We start from the raw sequence: 25,684 nt of genomic DNA, 5'->3' as shown, positions 1-25,684 counted from the left end.
CTTCTCAGAGCTAGGCCCCTTTCCTCACATTTGTCACTGTCAGAATGAACAACTAGCATCAAGGCCATACCTTACCAAGGGATGCAATCTGACAGTTTCCATCTGAAATATGACTGTATTTGGAACTCAGAGATATTGTCATTGGTAAATAACTGAAGCTATAAAAGGTCAGGTAGATGAGCTAGAATCTACATCTCTCTCTCTCTCTCTCTCTCTCACACACACACACACACACACATACACACATACATACATACACAAATACCACAGTAGGTAGCGTAGGAAAATAACTGGACTGGGATTAGACACAGACTCTAATCCTAGTTTTGCCATTTGCTAGTTGTGAAACTTGAAGCGTGCCCTATCTTGGGCAAGTAGTAGGGCCCATAGCACAACAATGGAGCCACCCAGGAGCCCCAGCAGGTCTGAATTAAAAAGTAGTCTCAGGGTCCTGATCTGTCTTTGAAATCTCAAGGTTACTATAAATGGGACACGTTGTGTGTGAAAATGCTGTACATGAAGCTCTACAACTAGCTGGGAAGAGAGATTGTTTCCGTTGAAGATGGCTCTGATCCTCCCAAGAGTGGGACATTTTCTTATCCTCACAATGATGTCAGACAGTTTCTGACAGTCTCTGATTTTAGCAAAGATTTCTCTTTAAAAAAAATTTTTGCCTTGGGAGTAGCAAGGCAAAGATAGCATTGATAAGAAAGCAGTAATTATTCAAAGAGGATGTTGGTTAAACTTTACAGCTGCAGTATGATTTTGGGAGAAAGATTTGCTGTTAACTTTGCAGCAGGCTCTATCTGTGTCATCTGAGTCTGGTCTATGGCCCAACCGAGTTTTGCTTTTGCAAATGGAATAATACATGGAAGGTGCTTAGCAGAGGTGCCGAGCACCCTCTACGTGTTTAACAGTCACTGTCTTTCGCTCTCCGGAAATAAAGGAGTTTGATTTTCCTGTGGCTCTCCGATCTTTCATTAGTGTTTGAACATATGACGAGAAAAGATGGCAGGAACCTGCCTTTCTCCTTTGCTGGCTAGAGAAGTCAGTGCTGCAACACTGAGGCCCTTCGGCAGACGCTGCGGCGGCGTCTTAGAGACCAAGACCAGCCAAAGCCCCGAAGCCCCGCCCAGCTGGAGTCACGTGGACCGCCCTAGCCCCGCCCCCTCCCCTAGTCCGCGTTGCCGCAGACGTTGCTGGAAATGTCCCCGCGGAAGCCGGTCCCACCCGGCCAAGAGCCTCAGAACCGTAGATCCTCCGGGACTGGGATCGGGACCGGGTAGTTAGTGACGCAGCGCAGGGCCGGTGGGTCAGGCCTCGCAGGTCCCGAAGTTTCGCAGGGCCTTACTGTCGGAAGGGGCGAAGAGTCACATTCTCAGGGGCGGCTGCTATTGTCCTCGAGCAGTGCGGGGGTCGGGGTGCGGACGCCCCTGCAGGCCGCGGGTCTGCGGTGCGTCTCGGAGGATGCTCGGCCTCAGAGCCCGGCGCTCGGCGTTCCCCGGAGCGTGACGGGGTCCGGCCTGGGGTCCAGAGGCCGCAATGGAGGCGGGTGTCCGCAGGGAAGGCCACTAGGGGAGCCGACAGCGGTGGCGCCGCTGCGGAGCCCGCGGGATGGCCCGGCAGCCGCAGTACCCCAGGGTGGCAGCGACGACTTTGCAGGGGGAGAGAGGTGAGACAGTGACCCGGTGGGACGCGGGGGTGTTCTGCACACAGATGGGAGCACTAGTAAGCAGTGAAGGAGGGTAAGACAGTTACATCGGATCGGGTCCTCGCACGTGCAGCCGCATCGGCCAGGGAAGCCCCGTGGACACAGCCGGGCTGCGGTCCTGACTGAGGCCTGGACGAAGCGTCCCTCCCTCGGCGGAGACTTCCACTCATCGTCACCATAGGGGCCACATTCACAGGGTGAGTGACGGGGTCTGAAGTGAAACATGTGTTCGCCGACGTGCAGTTTGCAGCGAGTTGCCTTTCCAGGTTCTCATGTTTCTGTGTCATCAAGGAGCCCGGCTATGTGTCTGCCCCCACTCCTGGATGCTGCCCTGCGGGGCCGGCCTCCCTGGAGCAGGAGGGGACGCGAGCCAAGATTTGTAGCTCTTGGTGTTCGGAGCAGAAGGGCCAGTTCCGACCTGGAGGCCAGATCATGTAACTCCCAAGGTTATTCACACACCCCGAATCTCACAAACCGCATTCTTGAACCTTCCTGTGTACCTGCAAGTCCAGGAGGTCGGTTCTATGAGATAAACCACAAAAACATTTCTCTGTACAGAACAGGGGCCGAGGTGCAGCCGGGCTGTGAGGACGCGCAGCTTTCCCTTCCCTCTAGAGCGCACAGGGAGGGACATTTGTAGGAGCAGGTGGGAGGAAGGCCCCCTGGCCTGTGGGTCCGTAGGGAGCACAGGCAGAACTGGGAACTGGGAGGAGAGCCGCTCCTGTGTCACTCACCGTGACCCCTTCTCCCACGCCAGCCTTTTATCCATCGTGGCTTAATGAAAAGGGCCTGGTTTGTTTAGTTTCAAAGGTGTCAGACAGTAAAACTGGTAGGAGACGGGTGTACAGTTCTAAACTGTAGAGAATAGGCAACCACCGCCACAACCAGGAGGCAGAGCTGTTTCGTTGACTCCAGAAACCGGCCTCCTGCTCTTCTATTATTATATTCACACCTTTCTCCCACTCTTAACCGCGGACAGCCACGGACTGGTTCCATCTCTCGTTTGTCTTTTCCGGGTTGTCATATACACGGAAATTTACACGTATAACATTTTGGGACTGGCAACTGTCGCTCAGCACCATGCCTTGGAGATTGCTTTGTTTTGTGTGAGTTCCTTATTGCTCAGTAACATTCCCCTAAACAGATATGCCACTCTTGGTGTTGTTTTAATCTGTTAACCCATTAAAGAACATTTGGATCGTTTTTCCAATTTGGGGTCATTATGAATTGTTCTGCTCCAAATGCTCATGTATAGGTTTTCCCATGAACGTAAGTTTTCATTCAGCCGGGTTTTGAAAAGCAAACTGGTTTGAACTTAAGTGCTGGTTTGAGTTTTATTCTGTGATGAGCTCAGACCAGTTAGTTATTAAAAAAAAAAAAAAAAAAAGGTTTTATGTATTGGGTACTGCAGAGGGAGACACACAGGGAGCCCAACCCAGGACTCGATCCCAGAATCCTAGGATCGTGACCTGAGCTGAAGACAGACGTTAACCAACTGAGCCACCCAGATGCACATTTTATTTTCATTTTTGAGAGGTATTTCCTCTATAAAATTCTGAGGTGACATTTTTCTCTTTCTATAAGTGCTTTAAAGGGGTTGCTCCAGTCTTCTAGATTGCTTGGTTTCTGATGTGTTGTCTGTGTTCTTCTATTTGTAATGGGTCATTTTCCTCTTTGGCGGATTTTAAGATTTTCTTTGTCACTAGTTCAGACTGATTTGATTATTACATAGATTGTTTTCTCCAGGTTTCTGTGCTTAGAATTTTTTGGGCTTCTTGGGTTTGTAGGTCTAGAGTTTTCATCAAATTTGTAGTTTTTAGCTACTATTTCTTCCAGTGTTTTTTCCCTGCTCCATTTCCCCCAATTTGTATATTTCAACTGCACAAATATTTGCGCCCAGCTCACTGATAACTCCTTCTTTTGAAGAGATTATATATTATTGGTTTTCAACTTCACCAATCTTTACTTTGCAAGGTCTGATTTGCCATTAACCCACTATGAAGGTCCGTGATCAAAGGAATGAGACTGATAGAAAGCAAAAATCAAACCGCTTTATTTCACACCAAGTATCAAATTTCACTGACCGGTCACAGCTGTCTCTTACGAAAAATGACGGTGACCCTGACAAAGCCACTCCCATGGCAGCCGCTCCTGACGAGGCTGCTCTGCAGATAAGGCCACTCCCCGGTCCAAGTTGCTCCCAAGAAGCCACTCCAGAGGAAGCTGCTCCCAGGAGGCCGCTCGCCGACAACGCCGCTCCCCGGAATCACACCGCCACAGCTAGGCCCCTCACAGGGAGGGGGCGGCACAATTCTGGGTGGCGAGACCGCTCAGAGCAAGGCCAAGGCTCAGGCCAGCTAGGCCCCTCGAAGCACCGGCGGCGGGGCCGCTCCAATGTGGTGGCGAGGCTGCTGGCGGCTAGGCCGTTGCCGCCAGCGGCTCTTAAAGCTCTGAGAAGAGCTACAACAGCTTTTAACAGCTCTCCTTCTGCTCCAAGCTCTTCTGCTCCCGCCAACTCTCCTCTTCCTGCTGCTTCCTCTTCTGCTCGCGCCAACTCTCCTCCTTATTTCCTCTTCTGCTCGCGCCGACTCTCCTTCTCTCTTCTTCCTCTGACAGCTCTCCTGTCCCCGACAGCCTCGCAGACCAACCTTTATGGGGGTGGTTGAGCCCCACCCACACACAGGTGGCCAATTGAATTTCAATTCACCCTAGTGGATATACGCGCGCCCCACTGATTGGATGTCTTCATCCGGCCTGCCCCGCCCCTACATCCGGGGTTTACAAGTAAGTTCCTCTGGGAGGGGCAGGCCCTTACACCCACCAGTGCCTTTTTCATCTTGATCATTTTAGTCTTTATCTCTGAGTTCATTTTGAGCCTTTTTAAAAAAATTTTGCCCGCTATTCGCTACTTATTTTGGACACGTGGAATGTAGCTCTATCGATTATAATTCTCACGTGTTTTTTCAGATTGGTTCTTATTGACTGATTCTTTTTCAGTCTTTTTTTCTTTTTTCCCCCCCAGTAATCTTTGTTTGGATGCCAGACAGCACGAATTTTATCTTTTTGGGTGCTAGGTATTTTTGTATTCCTAAAAATATTTATGAGTTTTTATCTGAGATGCAGTTAAGTTTCTTGGAAACACTTTGATCCTTTCAGGTCCTTGCTTTTAAGATTTGTTAAGTGGGGGATGCCTGGGTGGCTCAATTGGTTAAGCGGCTGCCTTCCGCTCAGGTCGTGATCCTGGGATCGTCCTAGGATCGAGTCCCACATCAGGCTCACTGCCTCTAGCCTGCCACTCTGTCTGCCTGTGCTTGCACGCTATCTCTAACAAATAAATAAAATCTTAAAAAAAAAAAAAAAAAAAAAATTTGTCAAGTGGGACCAAAGCAGTTCTCAGCCAGAAGCTATTTATCCCTTCATATAACATGACTGTTCTGTGCTTTCTACCCAGTGTTTCATGTAACATGCAGTTTTCTAGTATGACTGTCAGAATGGGCCGTGTTTGAGCTCTGAGCACTGTTACCACTAATATACTGGTAAGTAGTTCTTTTCCTGGCCTTGAGTAGTTTCCTCATAGGCATGTGGTGATCTGTGTCTTGCTAACACGGGGGCCCCTCTGCAGATCTCCAGAGTTCTCTCTACATGTGTCTCCTTTCTTAGTACTCTGTTCTGCAAACTCCAGCCACATGATCCCCATCCGGTCAGTTCTTATGTACGGATTCCCTAACTCTGTGCCACTGCCTGGAAACTCTCAAGGCAGTCTGTTGGATGTTGGATGTCTTAGTTATCCATTGCTATGTAATGAATCGCCCCGAAAACTTAGCAGGCTTAAAACAACACGAATTTATTACCCCAGGGCCAGGAATCTGAACACAGCTTAACTGGATCCTCTATCTCAGGGTCTTTTGCAAAAGGCTGTGCAGTCAAGGTATCAGCCGGGTCTGTGATCATATCTGAAGGCTCAAGCAGGGGAGGATTCACTTCCAAACTTCCTTCTGTGGTTGTTTCTGGATTCGGTTTGTTGAGTTATTGGACCGCGGGACTTAGCCCGGACACTGATTCCTATCTTTTTAAATTTACTGAAAATTGTTTTGGCCTAACATCTGGTCTGTCCTGGGGACTGTGCCGTGTGGACGTAGAGAATTGTGAATCCAGCAGTTGGATGTCATATACTAAGTATCAGACAGGTCAAGGTGTTCGAGAGTGTAATTCGGATCTTCTGTTTTTACTGTTTTTTTTTTTTTTTTTTTTTTTTTAACTGCCCTTGGTCAATTGCTGAGAGATGGCTGTTGAAAATTAAGAAATGTCCTTCTTCAGCTCTGATAATATTCTGTCTTGAAATCTACAGTGTGCATGGTAAACCTGTCTCTAACCATTTACCCTTGTCCCGTTTCTTCATATATGAAATATGTCTCTTGTGAAAGCATAGAGTTTGTCTTATCTATTCTAATGATCTCTGCCTTTTAATCAGGGGGCTTAGATGAGGATTGAACAGTTTTTTCTTTAAGAGCCAAATGGGAAATATTTCAGACTTCACGGGCCATTTAGTTTGTAAAGAGTTGTAAAAAGAGTAAAGAGAGGGAAAGCAGCAGTAGACAGTATATAAATGAATGGGTGCAGCTGTGATCCAGTAAGACCTTATTTTCTAAAACCGGCATTGGGCCAGATTGACCCTGGGCGCCATAAATTGTTGGCCACTGGTTTAGACTGAATTACATTAGTAATTACTGATATGTTTGGATTTGTCTCACCGTTTTATTATTTGCTTTGTGTTTGTCGCCTTGTTTTCCACTGATTTTCTTTTCCTTCTGTTTCACAGACTACTTAAATACTTTTAAATATTTGTTTTAAATTTTCCTATTAGCTTTTGGCTGTGCTCCTTTCCATTATTATTTTTAGTAGTTCCTGTAGGGATTACAGTATCTTCACAGGCTTCTGTGATGTCCCTTCCCATTAAAGTATGAAACCTTAGGGGCACCTGGGGGGCTCAGTCAGTCAAGCGTTCAACTCTTGGTTTGGGGTCAGGTCATGATCTTAGAGTCATGAGCCTAAGTGCTGCATGGGGTTCTGGGCTCTGCTTGAGATTCTCCCTCTCTCTCTGCCCCTCCCACTTGCGCTCTCTCTCTAAAATACATAAATAAATCTTAAATAAATAAATAAAAATTTGAAAACTTACAACCATATAGTTTCCATTACCACACCCTATTCTTTTTTTCTAGTTGTTTCCTGTATTACTTGTACATGTGTTTTTAATTGTACAAGGCAATTGGGTTATGATTTTTCCTTTAAATGGTCACATATATGATAAATTAAATTAAAAAAATAAAAACAAACTCCTAAAAATACATTTTAATTTACCCAGATATTTACTGTTTCTAAGACTCTTGAGTTCTTTTGGGGGACCAGAATTTCCATCCAGTATCATTTCCCTTCATCCTGGAAAATTTAATCACATAAAAAAACCCAGAGAGGGGCGCCTGGGTGGCTCAGTGGGTTAAAGCCTCTGCCTTTGGCTCAAGTCATGATCCCAGGGTCCTGGGATAGAGCCCCACATAGGGCTCTCTGCTCAGTGGGGAGCCTGCTTCCCCCTCTCTCTCTCTGCTTGCCTCTCTGCCTACTTGTGATTTCTGTCTTTCAAATAAATAAAATCTTTAAAAAAACAAAAAACAAGCATCTTTAGGATATCTCTGTTTTTAAGTAAATGAATGACTGAATTAATGAACTTTTATTCTTTCTACATATATTGACTGAACACTGTGCTAAACACTGACAATACAGTGCTGAGCAGCAGTACTGGCCAACTCAGTCCTGTTTGTGACGAGTGTTGCAGCCCAGGAAAAGATTTTTTCCTGTGATACAAACTGGTAATGGCAGTCTCTTCAGACAGTAGAGACACATAGGATGTAGGTCCAACTTCATTTAACAAACACACTCCTGGTTTTCTCCCAACTCTCACACGACCTACCCACGACAGTTCTGACACAAATGTGGGGGATTTTTTTACCTACACCAAGCACTTTTCTGTGATGCCAACTGAGCATTTTAAAATTCACTTCAGTTTTGACACTAATCGGAGTTATCAAAGACTCTGCAGGGTAAGTGCTCAGTCTCCATAAGACGGCCCCCAGCCGAGATGCCAATCACAAGTATGTGATCGCCCACCACCTCTGTCTGATTTGGCAACAAATTGGAGGGTCCTATGACCTCCCCCCTTGGATTCCTTCATTTGCTAGAACAGCTCTCAGGACCCAGGGAAACACATCTGTTGGCAGGTTTAGTGTAATATCAAGGATGTGATAAAGATTACAGATGAACAGACAGATGAAGACATACGTAGGACAAGGTTCACAAGTGTCTGTTCTTAAACGTTTTTTCTTTTCAGTCTTTATGCTCTTTGCTTTTCAGTTTCTGAAAGTTCTAGTGATGTATCCTCTTGGAGAGGAGACTGTGTCCCATCTACTAATGAGTTCATCAGAGGCATTCTTCATTCCTGTTACAGTTTTTTTTTTTAATCTCTAGGGGGCGCCTGGGTGGCCCATTTGGTTGAGCGTCTGACTCTTGATTTCCGCTCTTGGTTTTCAGTCTTGAGATCAAGCCTCGCATCCAACTCCCTGCTGAATGCCAAGTCTGCTTGAGAGTCTCTCCCTCTGCTCCTCCCCTTGCTCATGCTCTGTCTCTCAAATAAATAAATAAACCTTAAAAATAAATGTCTAGCTTTTTTTTTTTTTGATTCTCCTTACGTTGGCCACCTATTCTTGCATGTTGTCTACTTCATCCGTGAGCGTGCTTGCCACAGTGATCGTAGGAGCTGTAAATCCCCAGTGTCCTAAATCCAGCATCCCGGCCCTATCTGTGCTCTATAATTTGTGTTTGTCTCTCACTACTGTACTGTAAATATGCTTATAAAGGACATTACTCCTTTCCTTCCAGAAGAATCTGATGGCCTTTCCTTAACCCCCTTTTATGTTCTCAGAAAAAATCGATCCAGTTCGCTGTCCTTTATGAAGCCATCTTCTCAGGCTGTGCGTGACAGTGCGAAGCTCTGATTCAGCTAATTTTCTGACTACTCCACGGGTTCCTTTCATGGTTTCCGTTTGTGCCTCTTAGTAATAGGTATCTGTGAAGAATTGTCTCCTCAGGGGTTGTTTTGGTTTACAGGTTGAATATCCCTCTTAGCTTTTATGCCTGTAATTATTTGAAAAGTAGATACTATCACTTACTGTTCTAAATATTAGAGTGGTGGCTTTATCTCACCTTTTTTCTTTAAGTAATTTCCAGGGTTTAGTTGAAAAAAAAAAACTGGGGTGCCTGGGTGGCTCAGTGGGTCACGCCTCTGCCTTCGGCTCAGGTCATGATCTCACGGTCCTGGGATCGGGCCCCACATTGGGCTCTCTGCTTGGTGGGGAGCCTGCTTCCCCATCTCTCTCTGCCTGCCTCTCTGCCTACTTGTGATCTCTCTCTGTCAAATAAACAAATAAACTCTTAAAAAAAAAAAACCACACACACACTGGCTGGACTAATCTTCAAAAACTCCTGTCAGGGCACCTGGGTGGCTCAGTCAGTTGGGCATTGGACTCTTGGTTTCAGCTCGGGTTGTGATCTCTTGGGTCATGGGATTGAGCCCTATGTTGGGCTCTGTACTCAGTGGGGAACCTGCGTGAAGATTCTCTCCCTCTGCCCCTCCCTCTACTCTCTCTCTAAAATAAATGAATAAATTTTTTAAAAAATAATTTTAAAAAACCCCTGCTGTCACTGCGGCATTCTCATAAGAAAACCACCAGCATCTGTCCACTCACCAGACATTCATCAGGCATATTCTGTGTGTGAGATACTGTGCCAGGAGTTGAGGGCTCAGAGGTTAAAGACTTTAGTCTCTAATTTCCAGAAGGTCAGAGGCTAGTAAAGACACTGGTGAGTGCTGTGATGGGTAAATGCAGACACAGCATGGGAGCAGTGGTGAAGAGGGGCTCTGAGGCTGGGTTTAATCCTGGCTCTGTCACATACTGGCTCTGCAGCCTTGCACGAATGTCTTAATCTCTCGAAGCCAGCACTGACCAGTAGAAATAAAATCCAACCCTCATGTGTAATTTTAAATTTTCTGGTAGTCAAGCTTAAGAAAACTAATGAAAAAGAGGTACAATTAATTTTAAGAATATCTTTGATTGACTCTCAGATGCCTAAAACATTTTAATGATTAATCAATATAAAAAACCTATTACTGAGATATTTGCCCTTTCTTTCTTGACTCTTCAAAATCTGGTGTGTATTTTACACTCGCAGCACACCTCAGTTTGGTGTAGGCATATTTCTAGTGCGCAGCAGCTGCATGGGGCTGGAGGTTACCGCATGGGACTGTACAATTTTATGTCCCTCTTCCTCACTCATAAAATGAAGATAATAATAGCTTCTACCTGCTGGAGTTCCAGTAGGGATTAGTGATTAAATATGTGTAAAGTACTTAGAACAGTGATGATTCTAAGCATGACAAGCATTTATTTAATATTAGCTGTTATTATTTATAGGAACAATTATTTTATTATTATAGAGGTGATGAGAATATAGATAAGGAGCTTAGAGTGGGTGATGTTCGAACTGAATCCTGAAGAGTGAGCAGGAATTAGCTCAGCTATCAGCAGGTGGTAGACGGGGAGTTCTAGATAAAAGGTCAGCATGTGCCGGGAGACATGAGAAGTGTGATAAATGACTAGGAAGTAAACCCGGTGTGGTGGGATGTAAGGCACGTGTAAGTGACAAACGGTGAGGCTGGGTAGGCATGGATCAAAACATTAAGGACGTGTATCGGGAAAGTATGAGAACAATTTAAGTATTTGGGGGGGAAAATCGCGCTATAAGTGGTATTGAGGATTGGAAAGAGGCCAAATGGGGGTCTTCCCCTCATGTCACACAGATGGTCGTCGAAGGCTGGGATTAAAACTCGGGATTGTCTGTGTCTTTAATCATTATCATCTGCTCCTTCTTTTTCCCGGGCCAGTGGAGCTGAAGCCTGGACTCTGGAACTCCAGCTTGTAACTTGAGGCACGTGACTTCAACACCCTGAACCTCTCCCGAAATGAAGATTCTGTTTCCACCTCTGGGCTGTTAGGAGGATTAACCATGCCAATACGGTGAGTCGGCTTGGCATAAACTCACTAAGTATTAACCCCACACCCACACGAGTCATTCACGTTTCCTTCCTCCAAGACATGGAACGCCAACTCTGGAGACACACATAGGCACACATGACATAATGGGTAAAGAGTGTAAGGCACTGCTTTTAAAGACTAGAATTAGAAGTTAAAACAGTACAGTAAATACTGTGGGAGACCAGGAAAATGAGAGTTAGGAATGTCATGGGACTAGTGTAATTTTAGTGGGACTCTGAGATACAGTCAAGAATTAGAAGGGCATGCGGTGCCTGGGCGGCTCAGTGGTTTAAGCCTCTGCCTTCAGCTCAGGTCATGATCTCAGGGTCCTGAGATCGAGCCCCACGTCGGGCTCCCTGCTCAGCGGGGAGCCTGCTTCCCCCTCTCTCTCTGCCTGCCTCTCTGCCTACTTGTGATCTCTCTCTGTCTATCAAATAAATAAATAAAAATCTTAAAAAAAAATAAAGAATTAGAAGGGCAGAATAAGGAAGGCAAGAAAGGCTTTGGGGGCAGGAGAAGCAATAATAAACTAGTGAATGAGAAATGAATGTCGAATGTTAAAATTATTAATTCCTCGTGCTTAATGCTTGCTTATTTCATGCTATGATCTAGGGTTTGCACTGAAAACAAGTTTAAGCAAAAATTTGCTTCCTGAGATACCTGGGGTGGGGCTCAGTCGATGAAGAGGCCGATTCTTGGTTTTGGCTCAGGTCATGATCTCAGGGTCATGAGATCGAGCCCCACATCAGGCTCTGTGTGCAGCGTGGAGTGTGCTTGAGATCCTCTCTCCCTCTGCCCCTCCTCCTGCAGTGCTCACTCTAAATAAATAAATAAGTAAAATCTTTCAAAAAATCTACTCACCCAGTTCTTCTTTTCAGTTAACTCAGAAGATGGGCAGTCAGGCTTCCACATTCCCACCCCCTCCTCCCTAAGTACAAGGTCCGCATATTTCATTTTGGGGAGACTAACCGGCCCCAAATAAAATGCTGTAGGTGCCAACATTTCAGGGTCATCTATTAAAACAGCCAGGTCCCTGCCCAGCAATCCTGCAGTGAAACTCATTGTGTATCATGTCCTTCCACCCGAACACTTAACTTTCAATCAGCATGTGAGTGACTCACTCTTAAGTATGAACCCATAGGGATGCCTGCGTGGCTCAGTTGGTTGGGCGGCAGCCTTCGGCTCAGGTCATGATTCCAGCATCCTGGGATCAAGTCCCACATCTTGCTTGGCAGGGAGCCTGCTTCTCCCTCTGCCTCTGCCTGCCACTCTGTCTGCCTGTGGTTGCGCTCTCTCTCTCTCTCTCTTTGTCTGACAAGTAATAAGTAAGTAAAAATCTTAAAAAAAAAAAAAAGTATGAACCCATAGTTAAAGACAACTTCCAGGTATGCTGATACATAAAAAGAAGGGTCATCTCTCCTTTGCCCGCCATCTATGCTTAATGTTTCTTATCTTTACTGTCCATGACTGAAAGTAAAAAAGAAACGTCATTGGAAAGCCATTAGAATTATTTTTCATTTCAAAAAAAGTAATATTTTCCCTTTTCAACCTTTTCTTTTTTTTAGACCTAGTTTCTGCACTTCTTACATTAACTATAAAGCAACAACATCAGCAGCAGTTATTCAACAAAGAGGAAGTTGTAAACGTATTGCTTTGTGTAAGTCAAGAAACCAAATTTAAAAGAAAAGTTTGGGTTTCTTAAGATTTTATTTTTATATAATCTCTATGCCCAGTGTGGGGCTTGAATCACAACCCTGAGATCAAGAGTTGCACATTCCACTGACTGAGCCAGCCAGATACCCCCAAAAGAAAATATTTTTTAAAGCTTTAGGATAACAGTTTGAATGTTGATGAAGTAAGTTTTCTCATAGAAGACTTCATGAAAGCCATTTCTCTTTGATAACGGTTTTCCTTTCTAAATACCTGCTCATCTTCATGTTTTTCTCTTTTCTAATCTCTACAGTTAAGCCTTTTCCCAAATCACCTTCTCACCTGACAGTGTTTGTTCCATTCTCTTTGATTACTTTGTTTTAAATCAGACAGACCCTTTCACACCACGGGCATTTCCAGCTAACCCCTCCTTAGATTACTAGGTTACATTTATAACCCCAGTGTTGTATGTTCTCAGTATTTACAATTTCATTACCCCATTCCTCATAGAATGGTTTCTTTTCTTTCAGCATTGAACACATAGCAGATTTGTATTTTTATGTCTTTTAGATGGCACGTCTGGACCTAAAGCCAAGAAATCAAAAGTAGAGCAGCAGGACATTTTCAAAGATGGCCCATCCCAAGGAGTAAACACAGAAGAACTTCTCTACTGGGAGATTCCTGGAAGTCTAGACAACAGTGTAAGAATCAGCACTTAAACCAGGAGAAGTATCTGGGACAAAATAAAAGTCACCTGTATGGAACCTGCCAAAGAAAGAGATGCAGCATCTAATGAATTTGGAAGCATTTTCACTATACAGTCAGTAGTTTCAGAGCAGAGTGATCCTATAGAAGAGTGTTTTCATGAACCTGGTACACATGGAAAAATCTTCAAACAAAACTCAGACTTAATTATACAAAGGAAGTGTGATGGAAAGAAACCTTGCGGATGTGGTAGATGTGGGAAAACCTTCAGAGACCACACTGCTCTTGTTCAACATGAAAGAACTCACACTGGAGAGTGACCCTATAAATATAATGTGTGTGGAAAGGGATTTAACCAGAGGTCCCACCTAACAAACCATCAGAAGACTCATACAGGAGAAAGGCCCTACAAGTGCAATGAATGTGGGAAGGCCTTCAGTTACTGCTCCGTACTTGTTCAACATCAGAGGATTCACAGTGAGGACAGACTGTATGAATGTCCTGAATGTGACAACACATTCAGTCGTAGCACATACCTAACTCAGCACCAAAGAATTCACACTGGTGAGAAGCCTTATAAGTGTTTGGAATATGGAAAGGCTTTTAGCCAGAGCACCCGTCTTACTCTGCATCAGAGAATTCATACTGGAGAGAAGCCTTATGAATGCAGTGACTGTGGTAAAACCTTCAGTCAGAGTGCACATCATACCCAACATCAGAGAATTCATACAGGAGAAAAGCCCTATGAATGTAATGACTGTGGGAAAGCTTTCAGTTACTGCTCAGACCTCATTCAACATCGGAGAATGCATACTGGAGAGAAACGATAGAAATGTAGTGAATGCGGGAAAGTCTTCAGTGATCAGTCAGCCCTTATTCAGCATCAGAGAACTCACATTGGAGAGAAGCCCTGTGAGTGTAGTGAATGTGGAAAAGCCTTTAGAAACTATTCAGCTCGTATTCGACATCAGAGAACTCATACTGGAGAGATGCCCTATGAATGTAAGGAATGTGGAAAAACCTTTAGCAGAAATGCATACCTTACTCAACATCAGAGAAGGCTTACAGGTGATGAACCATATAAATGTAAGGAATGTGAGAAAATTTTCACCCAGAGTTCATTCCTTACATGACACATGAGGATTCATACCAGAGAAAAACCCTACAAATGTAATGAATGTGAGAAAATGTTCAGGGGTCGCTCAGGGCATATTCAGCGCCAGAGAACTCACACGGGAGAGAAGCTGTATGACTGCAGTGATTGTGGGAAAGCTTTTGGTTTCTGTTTGTCTCTTATTCAGAATAAAAGAATTCATACAGGAGAGAAGCCCTATAAATGCACGGACTGTGGAAAAGCCTTTAGTGAGAGGTCAACACTTATTCAGCATCAGAGAACGCACACTGGAGAGAAGCCCTATGAATGTAACATGTGGAAAAGGCTTCAGAGTAGAAACCTTACAAATCACCAGAAAACTCATTCCAGTGAAAAATCCTACACATGCAGTGAATGTGGAAAAGCCTTTAGTTACTGCTTAGGCCTTATTTGACATCAAATCATTCATACTGGAGAGAAACCTTATGAGTGCAGTAAATGTGGGAGAGCCTTCAGCCAGAGGACAGACCTTAAAAAACATCAGAAAACGCATACCGAAGAGAAACTCCACAAACGTAATGAGTGTGGAAAACCCTTCAGCCAGAGCATGTATCTCACAAAACACCAGAAAGTTCATAGTGGAGAGAAAGCAAATATACATACTGAGTGTAGGAAAACCTTTAGACAAAACTCCTCTATTCAACATGAAAAATCTTGCATCTTTCACCCTCTGAATGCCTTGAGGATCTGGTGACTGTGGAGACCCTCCCCAGGGAAACAGAAGGAGGATCATGAAAACTGTTCACTAGAGTGGCCACTTGATTTAGTGGGAAGAGCAAATGTCTGGGGTTTAGAGGTCCTGGGTTCGAATCTCAGCTCTCTGACCAACCAGGTCTATTACTTGCTTTAGAGTAAGTCACTTTACCTCTTCTTGCCTTAATTCACTCACCTGAAATATTGGGAGGCCTGATTCATTGATTGTTAAGATCCAGTTATTACCAGTGCAGGTTTTTATAGATGTGACTCTCAAATTGTGACTTAATTACTCTACAACAGGTCTGATTTACAGTGTGAAGATGTAGTAGTCATTAGGAGTTCAGTAAAGATATAGACTACGTGCTATTTATTATCTTTGTATTGGTCCTCCAAGATTAAAGATACCATGAGTATTCAAGGAGATAAAGAGATAAAATAGTGTAAATTGTGCTAATTATTGCAGTAGGAAGGTTGGGGTCTTGATTAAGAATATGGTGTTTGAGGGCACCTGGGTGGCTCAGTGGGTTAAGCCAATGCCTTCAGCTCAGGTCATGATCTCACGGTCCTAGGATCTAGTCCTGCATCGGGCTCTCTGCTCAGCAGGGAGCCTGCTTCCTCCTCTCTCTCTCTGCCTGCCTCTCTGCCTACTTGTGATCTCCCTCTGTCAAATAAATAAATAAAATCTTTAAAAAAAAAAAGAATATGGTGTTTGATAAATCCTCAAAAAGAATGAATCAAACTGTTGGTAAAGGCTGGGTTACCTAGAAGACACCCAAATTTAATGTTGCAGTGTACATCGTCTCTATTAAGTAGAACTGGTCTCTGTCATGTCTCGGGTGAAAAGGAACTAGAAAACAGTTGTAAAGTCTTGAGCAGCTTACCAAGAAAAGATGAAACTGGAAAATGGATTTGTTTCCATACCTTAAATGTGTAAAGACCATGTGAATGAGAGTAAATCTTGAGATTCCATACATCTAGAAAAGTCTCTTGGTCTCTTGTCTTTGTCCTGTAATTACAGATAATGGCCTGAAAATATGAAGATTTATCTCAGAAACCTGTGATTTTAAGTTGACCAGTTACTCTTTTCCAAATTTCCTGTGATGCCTCTGCATTGTTTTATAATCACTTACCCCTTTTCAAGCCAGTAGAAATGAAAAAACATCTCTTTCCCAGCAGGGGGGTACCTGGAAGTTTTGTGCATTATTTTACTCCCATCCCGTTAACCACAAATGGGTCATATGACCTCATGTGCTGGAGTTGGAAGCCTTTTTGAAAAGCATTTGATAACTAAACAAATTGAATGGTTTTGGAAAAGGAACGTACTTTAGTGTATTATGCAATGGATTTAAAACCAGGAACCCAGGGCACCTGGGTGGCTCAGTGGGTTAAAGCCTCTGCCTTCAGCTCAGGTCATGATCTCAGGGGTTCTCTGCTCAGCAGGGAACTTGCTTCCCTTCCTCTCTCTCTGCCTGTCTCTTTGCCTACTTATGATCTCTGTCTGTCAAATAAATAAATAAAATCTTTTTAAAAAATGTTAAAAAAAAAAAAAAACCTGGAGCCCAAGTGTAAGAGCCTGTCATTGAGCTGCTACCTTATGACTTTGCTCGTGTTGCTTTCTCAGCCTGTTCGCTTGGACAGCAGACACCACGCGCCCTTTGAGATACATTTCAGCCAGCCGGTCGGTTCCCACGTTCTCGCCCGCTTCCCAACACTTTGACCATATGCTGACTCCAATCGGAATACCTTCCTTCTTTCCTTCCTAATTCCTGCCTCTCAGACTCGATGTTATGGTTTGGCACACACATAGCCTTGGCTGGTGGTGATGATTCGCCTTCATCAGCTGCTTTCAGCACTCATCTCTTTTTTCTTTGAATTTCTGTAGCATTTATTCACATGGGATTTTGTACTTAGTGGTTCCTTGATGTTCAATAATCACCTTAAAGGTAAGCTTCACCCTTGGAGTTTTCTCACTTCGTGGAAGCTAAGCAGAAGGAGAAACAGAGTTCGTGCTCAGTAAACCTTCACTGACCAGGGAAGCGTGCTGTAGTAACAAGACCACGACGAACACAGGTGCTTTATCTTTGCAAGGAGACTCTTCCAGCTCTCTGTTTTGTTCCAGCCATGGGTATATAACCGCACTTCCTTTTTAGAATGTATGTATGTAAAATGAATTTAAAATGTATAGTGATTATAGTGATACTGTATAGCAGTCCTATTTTTCTTCTTCATATAGCTATTTTCAAACAGGATATGGTTCCCCACAATAATTTCTAATGTCTGTACTGAACACCACTATCCTGGGAGTTTTTTAACTTGACATCCTCGATCTTCTCCAGCAACTAGACGCTGGATTTCAGTTTTGGATGCCGGACTTTCATACATAGTTATTCTGGCATTTTCTTTCTTAGCTTGCTTTGGAGATAACTGCTAACTTACTGAATCACTCATTCACTTCGGTCTCTGCTGAATATCAGTTTCCTGTCTCTGTTTACAACAGAAGCCCTGTTAGTTTTTATAAATGTAAGATCACTGCTTCCATTTTCTCTTTACCTGAGAGTTTTAACATACTGAGGTTAATTGATATACATGGTTGATTTTCTTTATGGACCTCTTTGCAGTCAGGTTCAACTCTATATTCAAAGAGGTTGCTTCCATGAGGATTATGAGTATCTCTTACAACAGGCCCAGATGAGTGGTTATCCAGACTGTGGACAGGAGCAGCCCCGGGTTACCTGGGCATGGGAACGCCAAGATGTCAGGCTCTCAATCATGTCACATAGGCTCTCAATCATGTCGCTGCACAATCCTCGAAGCACGTTTCTGTCTGACATCCAGGCATCTTATCCCTTTTCAAGCCAGCAGAAAGGAAAAGACATCTCTTTCCCAGTAGGGTTGTAACTTGGAAGTTTTGGGTATTATTTTATTCTTTTTTAAATTATTATTTTTTAAGATTTTATTTACTTATTTGAGAGAGAGACAGTGAGAGAGAACATGAGCGAGGAGAAGGTCAGAGGGAGAAGCAGACTCCCCGTGGAGCTGGGAGCCCGATGCGGTACTCGATCCCAGGACTCCGGGATCATGACCTGAGTCGAGGGCAGTTGTCCAACCAACTGAGCCACCCAGGCGTCCCAGGTATTATTTTATTCTTATCCCACTTACCATAAATGGGTCATATGATCTCATGTCCTGGAGATGGAGAAGGAGCAGTCGAACGTAGTTTGAAAGGGGAGAATGATAATGAACAGCCAGCAGATGTCACGTGATGGTGTCCGCCATCAGTTATATTGGCTTCATAAGCTCCTGGGCCATGAATCTGGTCTGGAAGGTGGGCTGGCAGGTTAGATGCCCCCACAATAACGGGAAGTAGAAAGCTGAGAGTGTAGGCCAGGAACACTCTCCAAAGGTGTGGGCCACGGTCAGCAAGTGTGAGCTTGCTCCCCAAGCAAAATGGGGGAATTGAGCTTATTTCTTAATTCATTACCTTCAAGTAGGCCTTTCCTTCAAGTGATGTGCCCAGATCTGAGCTCTAAGCCAAGCAGGGACATCCCCAAAGCAAACACATTACAAAGGAAATCTAAGTCTGGTTTCAAGCCAGGCGAAGGTTCGTTGCTGTCATGTGCTCATGTGTTCTCCACTCAAAGCTGTCCACGAAACTGGAACGTTGGTTTTAGTCCAGCTTACCTGGAAGCCAACACAACGATCCCCGTGGAAAAAGAACTAAGAGGTAGCCTAACTCCCTCCTCCACAAGGGATAAATAGGCCATCGCAGATGGGAAGGAGAGGCATAGACGCAGTCTCACCAAAACCCCAGCTCTGGGGAGCAGACACACACAGAAGGAAGCTCACAGGCCTGGAGTTTCTCTGAGGAGAGAGGGGTTTGTGTCCCACCTCGGGACCCACACTAGGGCATGGAGGCCCCCAAACATCTGGCTTTGGAAGCTAAAGGGGCTCTGTCCAGGGCCCCCAGGCTGACTCACTCCTCCCAGAGTTGGCAGGATTCTCTGTGAAGGAGATTCATTTGCTAATCTTAAAGTGTCTGCTGGAGGACGGGAGCCCGCCGAATTCCTTCAGAGGTAGAGGTGAAGGCGAGTGCCATCTTTGCACGCTCCTCTGCCTGGCTAGTGTGGACGGAGGCACAGCCAGACCCTGTCGCACCAAGGCCTGGTCCCCAGCCCTCTTCATCCCTGAGTCCCCGCCAGCCCCTCACTCAAAGCTTCCTGGCAGCTTCACTACTGCAGGGGACCCAGCACATTCCACACAGGTCAAGTTAACTAAGTAGCCAGAGAAAGACTGTGTGATTTCACTTCTCTGTGGCATCCAAAAAAAAAGCAAATGAACAAACAAAACAAAACTCAGACACAGAGAACAGATTGGCAGTTGAGAGAGGGGAGGGGGTTGGAGGACGGGCGAAGGGTGTCAGTTGTGTCATGAGGCAAGATAACTAGACTTAGGATTGTGATAACTTGGTATGGTGCACAGATAATCAAATTATTATGCAGTGCACCTGAAACTAATGTTTTCTAAACTACTGTTTTCTAAAATCTAAGCAATTTTACCTCAAAACAAACAAACCAAAAAACAAATCACACTTCATTTAAAACCTTATCTACTCAGGGGCACCTGGGTGGCTCAGTGGGTTAAGCCTCTGCCTTCAGCTCAGGTCATGATCTCAGGGTCCTGGGATCAAGCCCCGCATTGGGCTCTCTGCTCGGCAGGGAGTCTGCTTCCCTCTCTCTCTGCCTGCCTCTCTGCCTACTTGTGATTTCTCTATCAAATAAATAAATAAAATAAAATAAAAAACCTTAACTGCTCAGACAGTGCAGTGTTTGTGCAAAGACAGACAAATGGCTCAATGGGACAAGAAGGAACACATTCTGTGTGTAATAACAGGAAGTAGATAGAGAAGAATATGGAAAGGCAGGACTTTCCAATAAATATGTGCCATGTACATATCTACATGGAAAAAATATATACCATACATAAAAACTAATTCCTGGGGGCACCTGGGTGGCTCAGTGGGTTAAAGCCTCTGCTTTTGGCTCAGGTCATGATCCCAGGGTCCTGGGATCGAGCCCGAATCAGGCTCTCTGCTCAGCAGGGAGCCTGCTTCTCCCTCTCTGCCTACTTGTGATCTCTCTCTGTCAAATAAATAAAGAAAATCTTAAAAAAAAAAAAAAGCACTATGAAAGGATGAATCTAAGTCACAAAATGGCAGAAGACATTTGCCACATACATAACTGACAGGACTAGCATGAGAATACGGAACATGGAATACAGAAAGAGCTTCTATGACTGTGATGTCTGTGAGGGAGGACAGGAGCCCGGCGGAGAACGGTTAGCCTGCGATGTCACCAGTGTCTCTTCTGTTCGCTCTGCTCTTCAGAAGCCGGTCACTGTGACCCTCAGGCAAGGAGAGGGTATTCGGACCACCTTCCGATGACAGGAGTGCCACAGAGTTTGTGGACCTATTTTATTATTTTTTGAAGATTTATTTATTTATTTGAGAGAGAGGGAGTGAGGATGAGCATGTGCTCCTGCATGTGAGCTGGGGGAGGGGCACGGGGAGAGAATCTTCGGGCAGACTCCCTGTGGAGCGGGCATCCCATGAAATAATGACCTGAGTCAAAACCAACATCCAGGCGCCCCTGTGGACCTACTAGAAAACAACGACCTTGTCAGCAAGCAACCTTGTCAGAAATCAGGAAAACGCAAACTGATGCTATAATTAGATGCTACAGATCTTCCACCACAATTGCTGAAATTAAATAGACAAGTACTAATTTTTGGCAAGGATGTGAAGTGATGACTTTGATCACTATTCTTGAGAGTCTAAAGTGACACCGAGACTGTGGAAAACAGCTGGGCTTTAGTAAGCTGAAGATGTGCATACCCTATTGTCCTAGATCTTTCCCCAAGAGAAGTAAGTGCACGTGTATGGCAGGAAACTCGTAGGAGAATTTTCACGTAGTGTTTGTTGTCCATAGAGCCAACAACTGGGAACAACCGGAGTGAACATTTGCACTCACTCGGATAAACAGTGTCCAGTGCTATTCAGCAGCTGACAACAGGTCTGAGCTGCAGAAAATAATACGGATGAGCCTTACAAAGAGATTTTTGTGAAAGACACAAAGGAAGCATTTAAGATGATGATACTTATGTACGTTTCAAAACCAGACAAAATTAGGTTATATTGTTGAGGGATATATGTGCACATGGTGAAATGTATTAAGAATGTAAAAAGTCAGGACTGAGTTTTTTCTGGGGCATTGGGAGCACATGGAGGACAGAGGTTATAGGGAAGAGACACACACAACTTCTCGGTGTCAGCACACACCGATCACCATCGCAAGTGACAGTCAGATGTTCCTGGTTAAGCACAGTGATTTTATTTACCTGTTATATTTCACACTAAAAATATAAAACAGCATGAAGAGAGACAAGGAAACTTCCTCTGAATGAACACGTAAAGATTTCCAACCTGTATTGTGAAGTACCAAAGGCAAGGCCCAGAACAAGTGAACAAAGTTACACGAATGTGGGTAAACTCCAGAAGGAGAGGTTGGAAGTGAAGAACAGCAGAACCTGTGGGGGCTGGGGGACAAAGTAGGAACCAGGTAGGTAGGTAGGTGACACGGGAAACGTCACTGTGTAATCATTTTGAACTCTGGGAGTCCATTACTATTCCCAAATACTAAACAACCAAATGAGTAAAATCTCTCAACGCAGCATTCGGAAGCCTCACAGGACATGTCGTCTTTCGAACAGTTTGCCATGCCTTGGGGCCTCATGCCTTATACCCTTATCCTTGGACACCAGGGGCTCAGAAGTCAGGGTTTATGCAGGCCCAGTCTGAAGGTTTGGGAAGGGGATGAACTAATGAATTAATGAGCCTGCGGCTCTGCAGATGGGACTAGGGATGTCAGGTGCTCAACCCTGCACGAGCGAGCGTTAACCCCTGCATGGACACTGGCTAGCACGTCGGACCCCGCGATTAGACAGAAGACCCACCGTTAGCCACCCAGGTTTATACACCAACCAGGAGCCCTATAAACAGAATCTAGAACGCTTTACCTATGAAAAGCCCATTTCTGTCCCCGTTCAGGGTTAAGCTCCTGAAATTTGCTTACACACTCTCCTGCAGAAGCCTCACTGGTCAAGTATTTCCTATGTAAGTGACCGGCCATTCATTCAACCTTCACTCAACAAACTGTTAGCGAGTAGCTACATGTGTGCCTCTAGACACCAGAACGATAGCTGGGAACAAAATGGGCAAAAATCTCTGTCTTTGTGGAGTTTGCGTTCTTATCAGAAATTCAGACCAATGAATGAAAAATATATACGTCCTCATTAAAAATAAAGCAGGAAGATAATAGGGATGACTCCTTAAAAAGTGTTTTTAAATGTGTTGAACAGGTTAAGATTTCCCTGAGAAGGTGATATTTGAGCAAAACTCTAAAACAGGAAGAAATGAGTAAGGCATATATTGGGAGGAGGGGTGGGGAGAGTTTCCAGGCAGGAGCACTCGTGGAGCACAGGCGAGTAGGAGGGGGAGGCTGTGCGGCAGGGGAAGGGGAGGAGGGAGCGGGGATGGCTGCCCAGGTCGCTGGAAGCACTTCAGCTTCCATCCTGGAATCGGAGCAGAGCCCTTGGAGAGTTTTCCATTCATTCTATGTTTAGAACAGACAGGAAAGGGGCAAGGGGAAATAGGAAGCCGGAGAGCAGCGGAGTCCATTGCCAAAATCTAGGCAACAGGTGATGGTAGATTTCTCGTGTGATGGCAACAGGAGGAGGAAGCAAAGTTGGGGAAGTGAATACATCTTGAGGGTGGAGCTGGGAGCTGGACTCTAGGACTGGAGCCAAAGAGCATCTTCAGCTGGAGCGGCTGCCTCTTGAGATGGGGCAGATGGGGAAGGCCAGGAGTTCGGGTTTTGACAAGGTCAGGTATAAATTCCCGAGAAGAAGGCAGGTGCATAAGTGAATGTGGAGCTTGAGGGAGCATCCCACGATGGAAAGAGACATTTGCTTGTACGTGGTGCTGAAGGACTGAGCCCTGAGCATGCTAACGGTCAGGAAGGGAACATACAAGAGTGATAATATGACACGCAATAAGTGCTATTCATCAAACTGAGACAATCTCAGGCATCCTGGGATATTCCAGGAGCTTCAAAAGCTGGTTTTGAGGAGGCAGCAAAAGCTTCTAGCAGGAGGTCATGGGTAACGTGGGAACTGAGATCCAAAGAACAAGTAGGGACTGGCAAACGGGAAAGGAGGCAGGAATTCGAGGGCAGCCAGCCCTGCCAAGTGGGAAAGCAGGAGAGGACAGGTGACAACAGGAATCTCACTGTCCCTGTGCGCTCCAGCCTCTCTGTCACAGTCTCCATCAGAGGATTGGGGAAATGCACTGGAGAGATTTCAAATCCGGATTTGGTGGGCAGTATTTTACAGCCTCCAGTCAGGTGTGTGCAGAGTGCAGCTCTCACGGGGCACGGGGCCATGCAATTCCTGGACCATTCTGGGGCCATATGGGCTTTAGGAAGCGGGTTCGGGATCTGCATCCTGGGTGGATCGGGAAGGCATGAACTTGGAGGAGCTACTGGAACCACCTGCTTTTCAAGGGGACTGGGTTTCAAGAGGCTGAGTGAGGAAAGGGAGAAGAAATGAACGAGGAAGGACGAAGGAAAAAGACTCAGGGAAAGGAATGAAATCACTTTCACACTAGAAACACTAATCATGATACTGGAATCGCATGTTAGCGAGGATATACCTGCCTTGGGGTCTAGAGATCAACAAGTCAAAGCCGTCCTTGACCGTCAGTTTTATAAGCAACTTCTGCTGAACTCTATCCAAACAGTTTAACTAAATCTACTTCTAGATCTTTCCTATTTAATTAAAAAGGGTGACAGAAAATTCACCTTCTGAGAATCAGTCTGCCAGGGAAGTACAGCTCTAAATCCCACATTCTCACTTTCCTCAGAAAAATCTCACCCTTCTGGTAAATTAAGACATTTCTGTAAACGAAGACTCATCTGACTGTGGCACATTGGCCTGGATTTGTGGGAACGCTGTCCTTGTGGATTTCCAATGTGGGAACAATTGGAAATACTGAGTCAGATGCCTCCTTCAGCTGAGGTGGCCTCTTATGGAATTTCATTGTGGGGGCTGTAACTGGGGGAAAACAAATTCTACATTCACATCCATTACATCTTCCAGGAAAGAGGGTCTTCAAATTATCTATTACTTTGCACTACAGGTAGATGCAAATACAACCCAATCCATAAGAAGTATTCTTTAAAGATTTGATTTATTTATTTGACAGAGATCACAAGTAGGCAGAGAGGCAGGCAGGGAGAGAGGAGGAAGCGGGCTCCCTGAGCAGCAGAGAGCCTGGCGAGGGGCTCAATCCCAAGACTCCAGGATCATGACCTGAGCCAAAGGCAAAGGCTTTATCCCACTGAGCCACTCAGGTGCCACCATAAGAAGTATTCTTAACATAGATTTGGGGTCACAGGAAATAACGTCAGATTTTAATGTTTATACTTATATTGGATACGTAAAAGTATGGTAGGAATATCGAGAAAGACTAAATACAAAATGACGGTATTGAGATAAAAAAAATCTATGAGAGACACGGAATGGAAATACAAATTCAAGGAGATAAAGGATCAATGCGAAATCTTCCACAGAAGATTAAAGAAGGGGTCTCCCTCTGTCTCTATCTCCCTCCCTCTCTCTCAATGGATATTGCTAAGTATTAAATTATTGAGCTTTTTAGATTCCTTTGATACAAGTCACAATACCCTTCAGAAGAATTTGAACATGTGAAGAAAAGCGCTACGTGTCCAGGGAAAATTGTAAGAGGGAATATCAAGTTGTAAAAATTCTCTTAGGGGTTCAGAACATCAGTGAAATGTGCAACATTGGGCCATTCATGGTCACCAGACATCTCCCTTCCTTTTTAATGTCTTGCTTTTTTCTTGCACCAAGAAAAAAATTGGTAGATGTTACCAAATTTGGCAGATTCTTACCATTGTTCTCCATTGGTTGCTTTCCATGTTTCTTCTCTTGTTTTTTATTATTCATTTATATTTTTGTTGTTTCTTTGTTCCTCTGTGTTTCCTTTTTGGTGTTTCTTGGTGCCCAGTAAATGAGAGCTGACAGATTTCACTACGCATTCCATAAATATTTATTGGGAGCCATTGGTTGGTTTCTTCTGTTTATTTTCCCTTTCTACAAGTACCAAAATAAGGGTTTTCTTTCCTTTTATTTTTTTAAGATTTTATTTATTTATTTGACAGAGAGACCACAAGTAGACAGAGAGAGGGGGAAGAAGTCTCCCCACTGAGAAGAGAGCCCGATGTGGGGCTTGATTCCAGGACCCTGAGATCATGACCTGAGCTGAAGGCAGAGACTCAACCCACTGAGCCACCCAGGTGCCCCAAGGATTGTTTTCTTGATGCCATTTACATTCCTTCTCTACCTACCTACAGAAAACATAAACAAGGGCTGGGTGCATTGACTATAGAGGTTAAACACCTGCTCAGTTGCCTTTCCTGGATGCAAGGATGAATCTGCCACGCTATTAAGCCCGATCCTATTTATGTGCCTGGAAGAGAAGCCCTTTCTGGG

General features: G+C 44.6%; 1 protein-coding gene across 1 annotated transcript; it reads left to right on the top strand.

The window, feature by feature from the left end:
• Positions 1-1,185: 1,185 nt before the first annotated feature.
• On the top strand, positions 1,186-15,651 carry LOC101691137 (zinc finger protein 79). The gene is given in 4 exon segments (XM_004828401.3): positions 1,186-1,908; positions 10,704-10,836; positions 13,075-14,052; positions 14,055-15,651. Coding segments are annotated over 2 exon segments (954 nt in total). The 5' UTR covers positions 1,186-1,908; positions 10,704-10,836; positions 13,075-13,800; the 3' UTR covers positions 14,757-15,651.
• The last annotated feature ends 10,033 nt before the right edge of the window (positions 15,652-25,684 follow it).

Source organism: Mustela putorius, unplaced genomic scaffold, assembly GCF_011764305.1.
Source record: "Mustela putorius furo isolate JIRA1106 unplaced genomic scaffold, ASM1176430v1.1 tig00000594_pilon_pilon_pilon, whole genome shotgun sequence".
NCBI classification, from domain to species: domain Eukaryota; kingdom Metazoa; phylum Chordata; class Mammalia; order Carnivora; family Mustelidae; genus Mustela; species Mustela putorius.
This window is presented reverse-complemented; position numbering and strand designations above follow the sequence as displayed.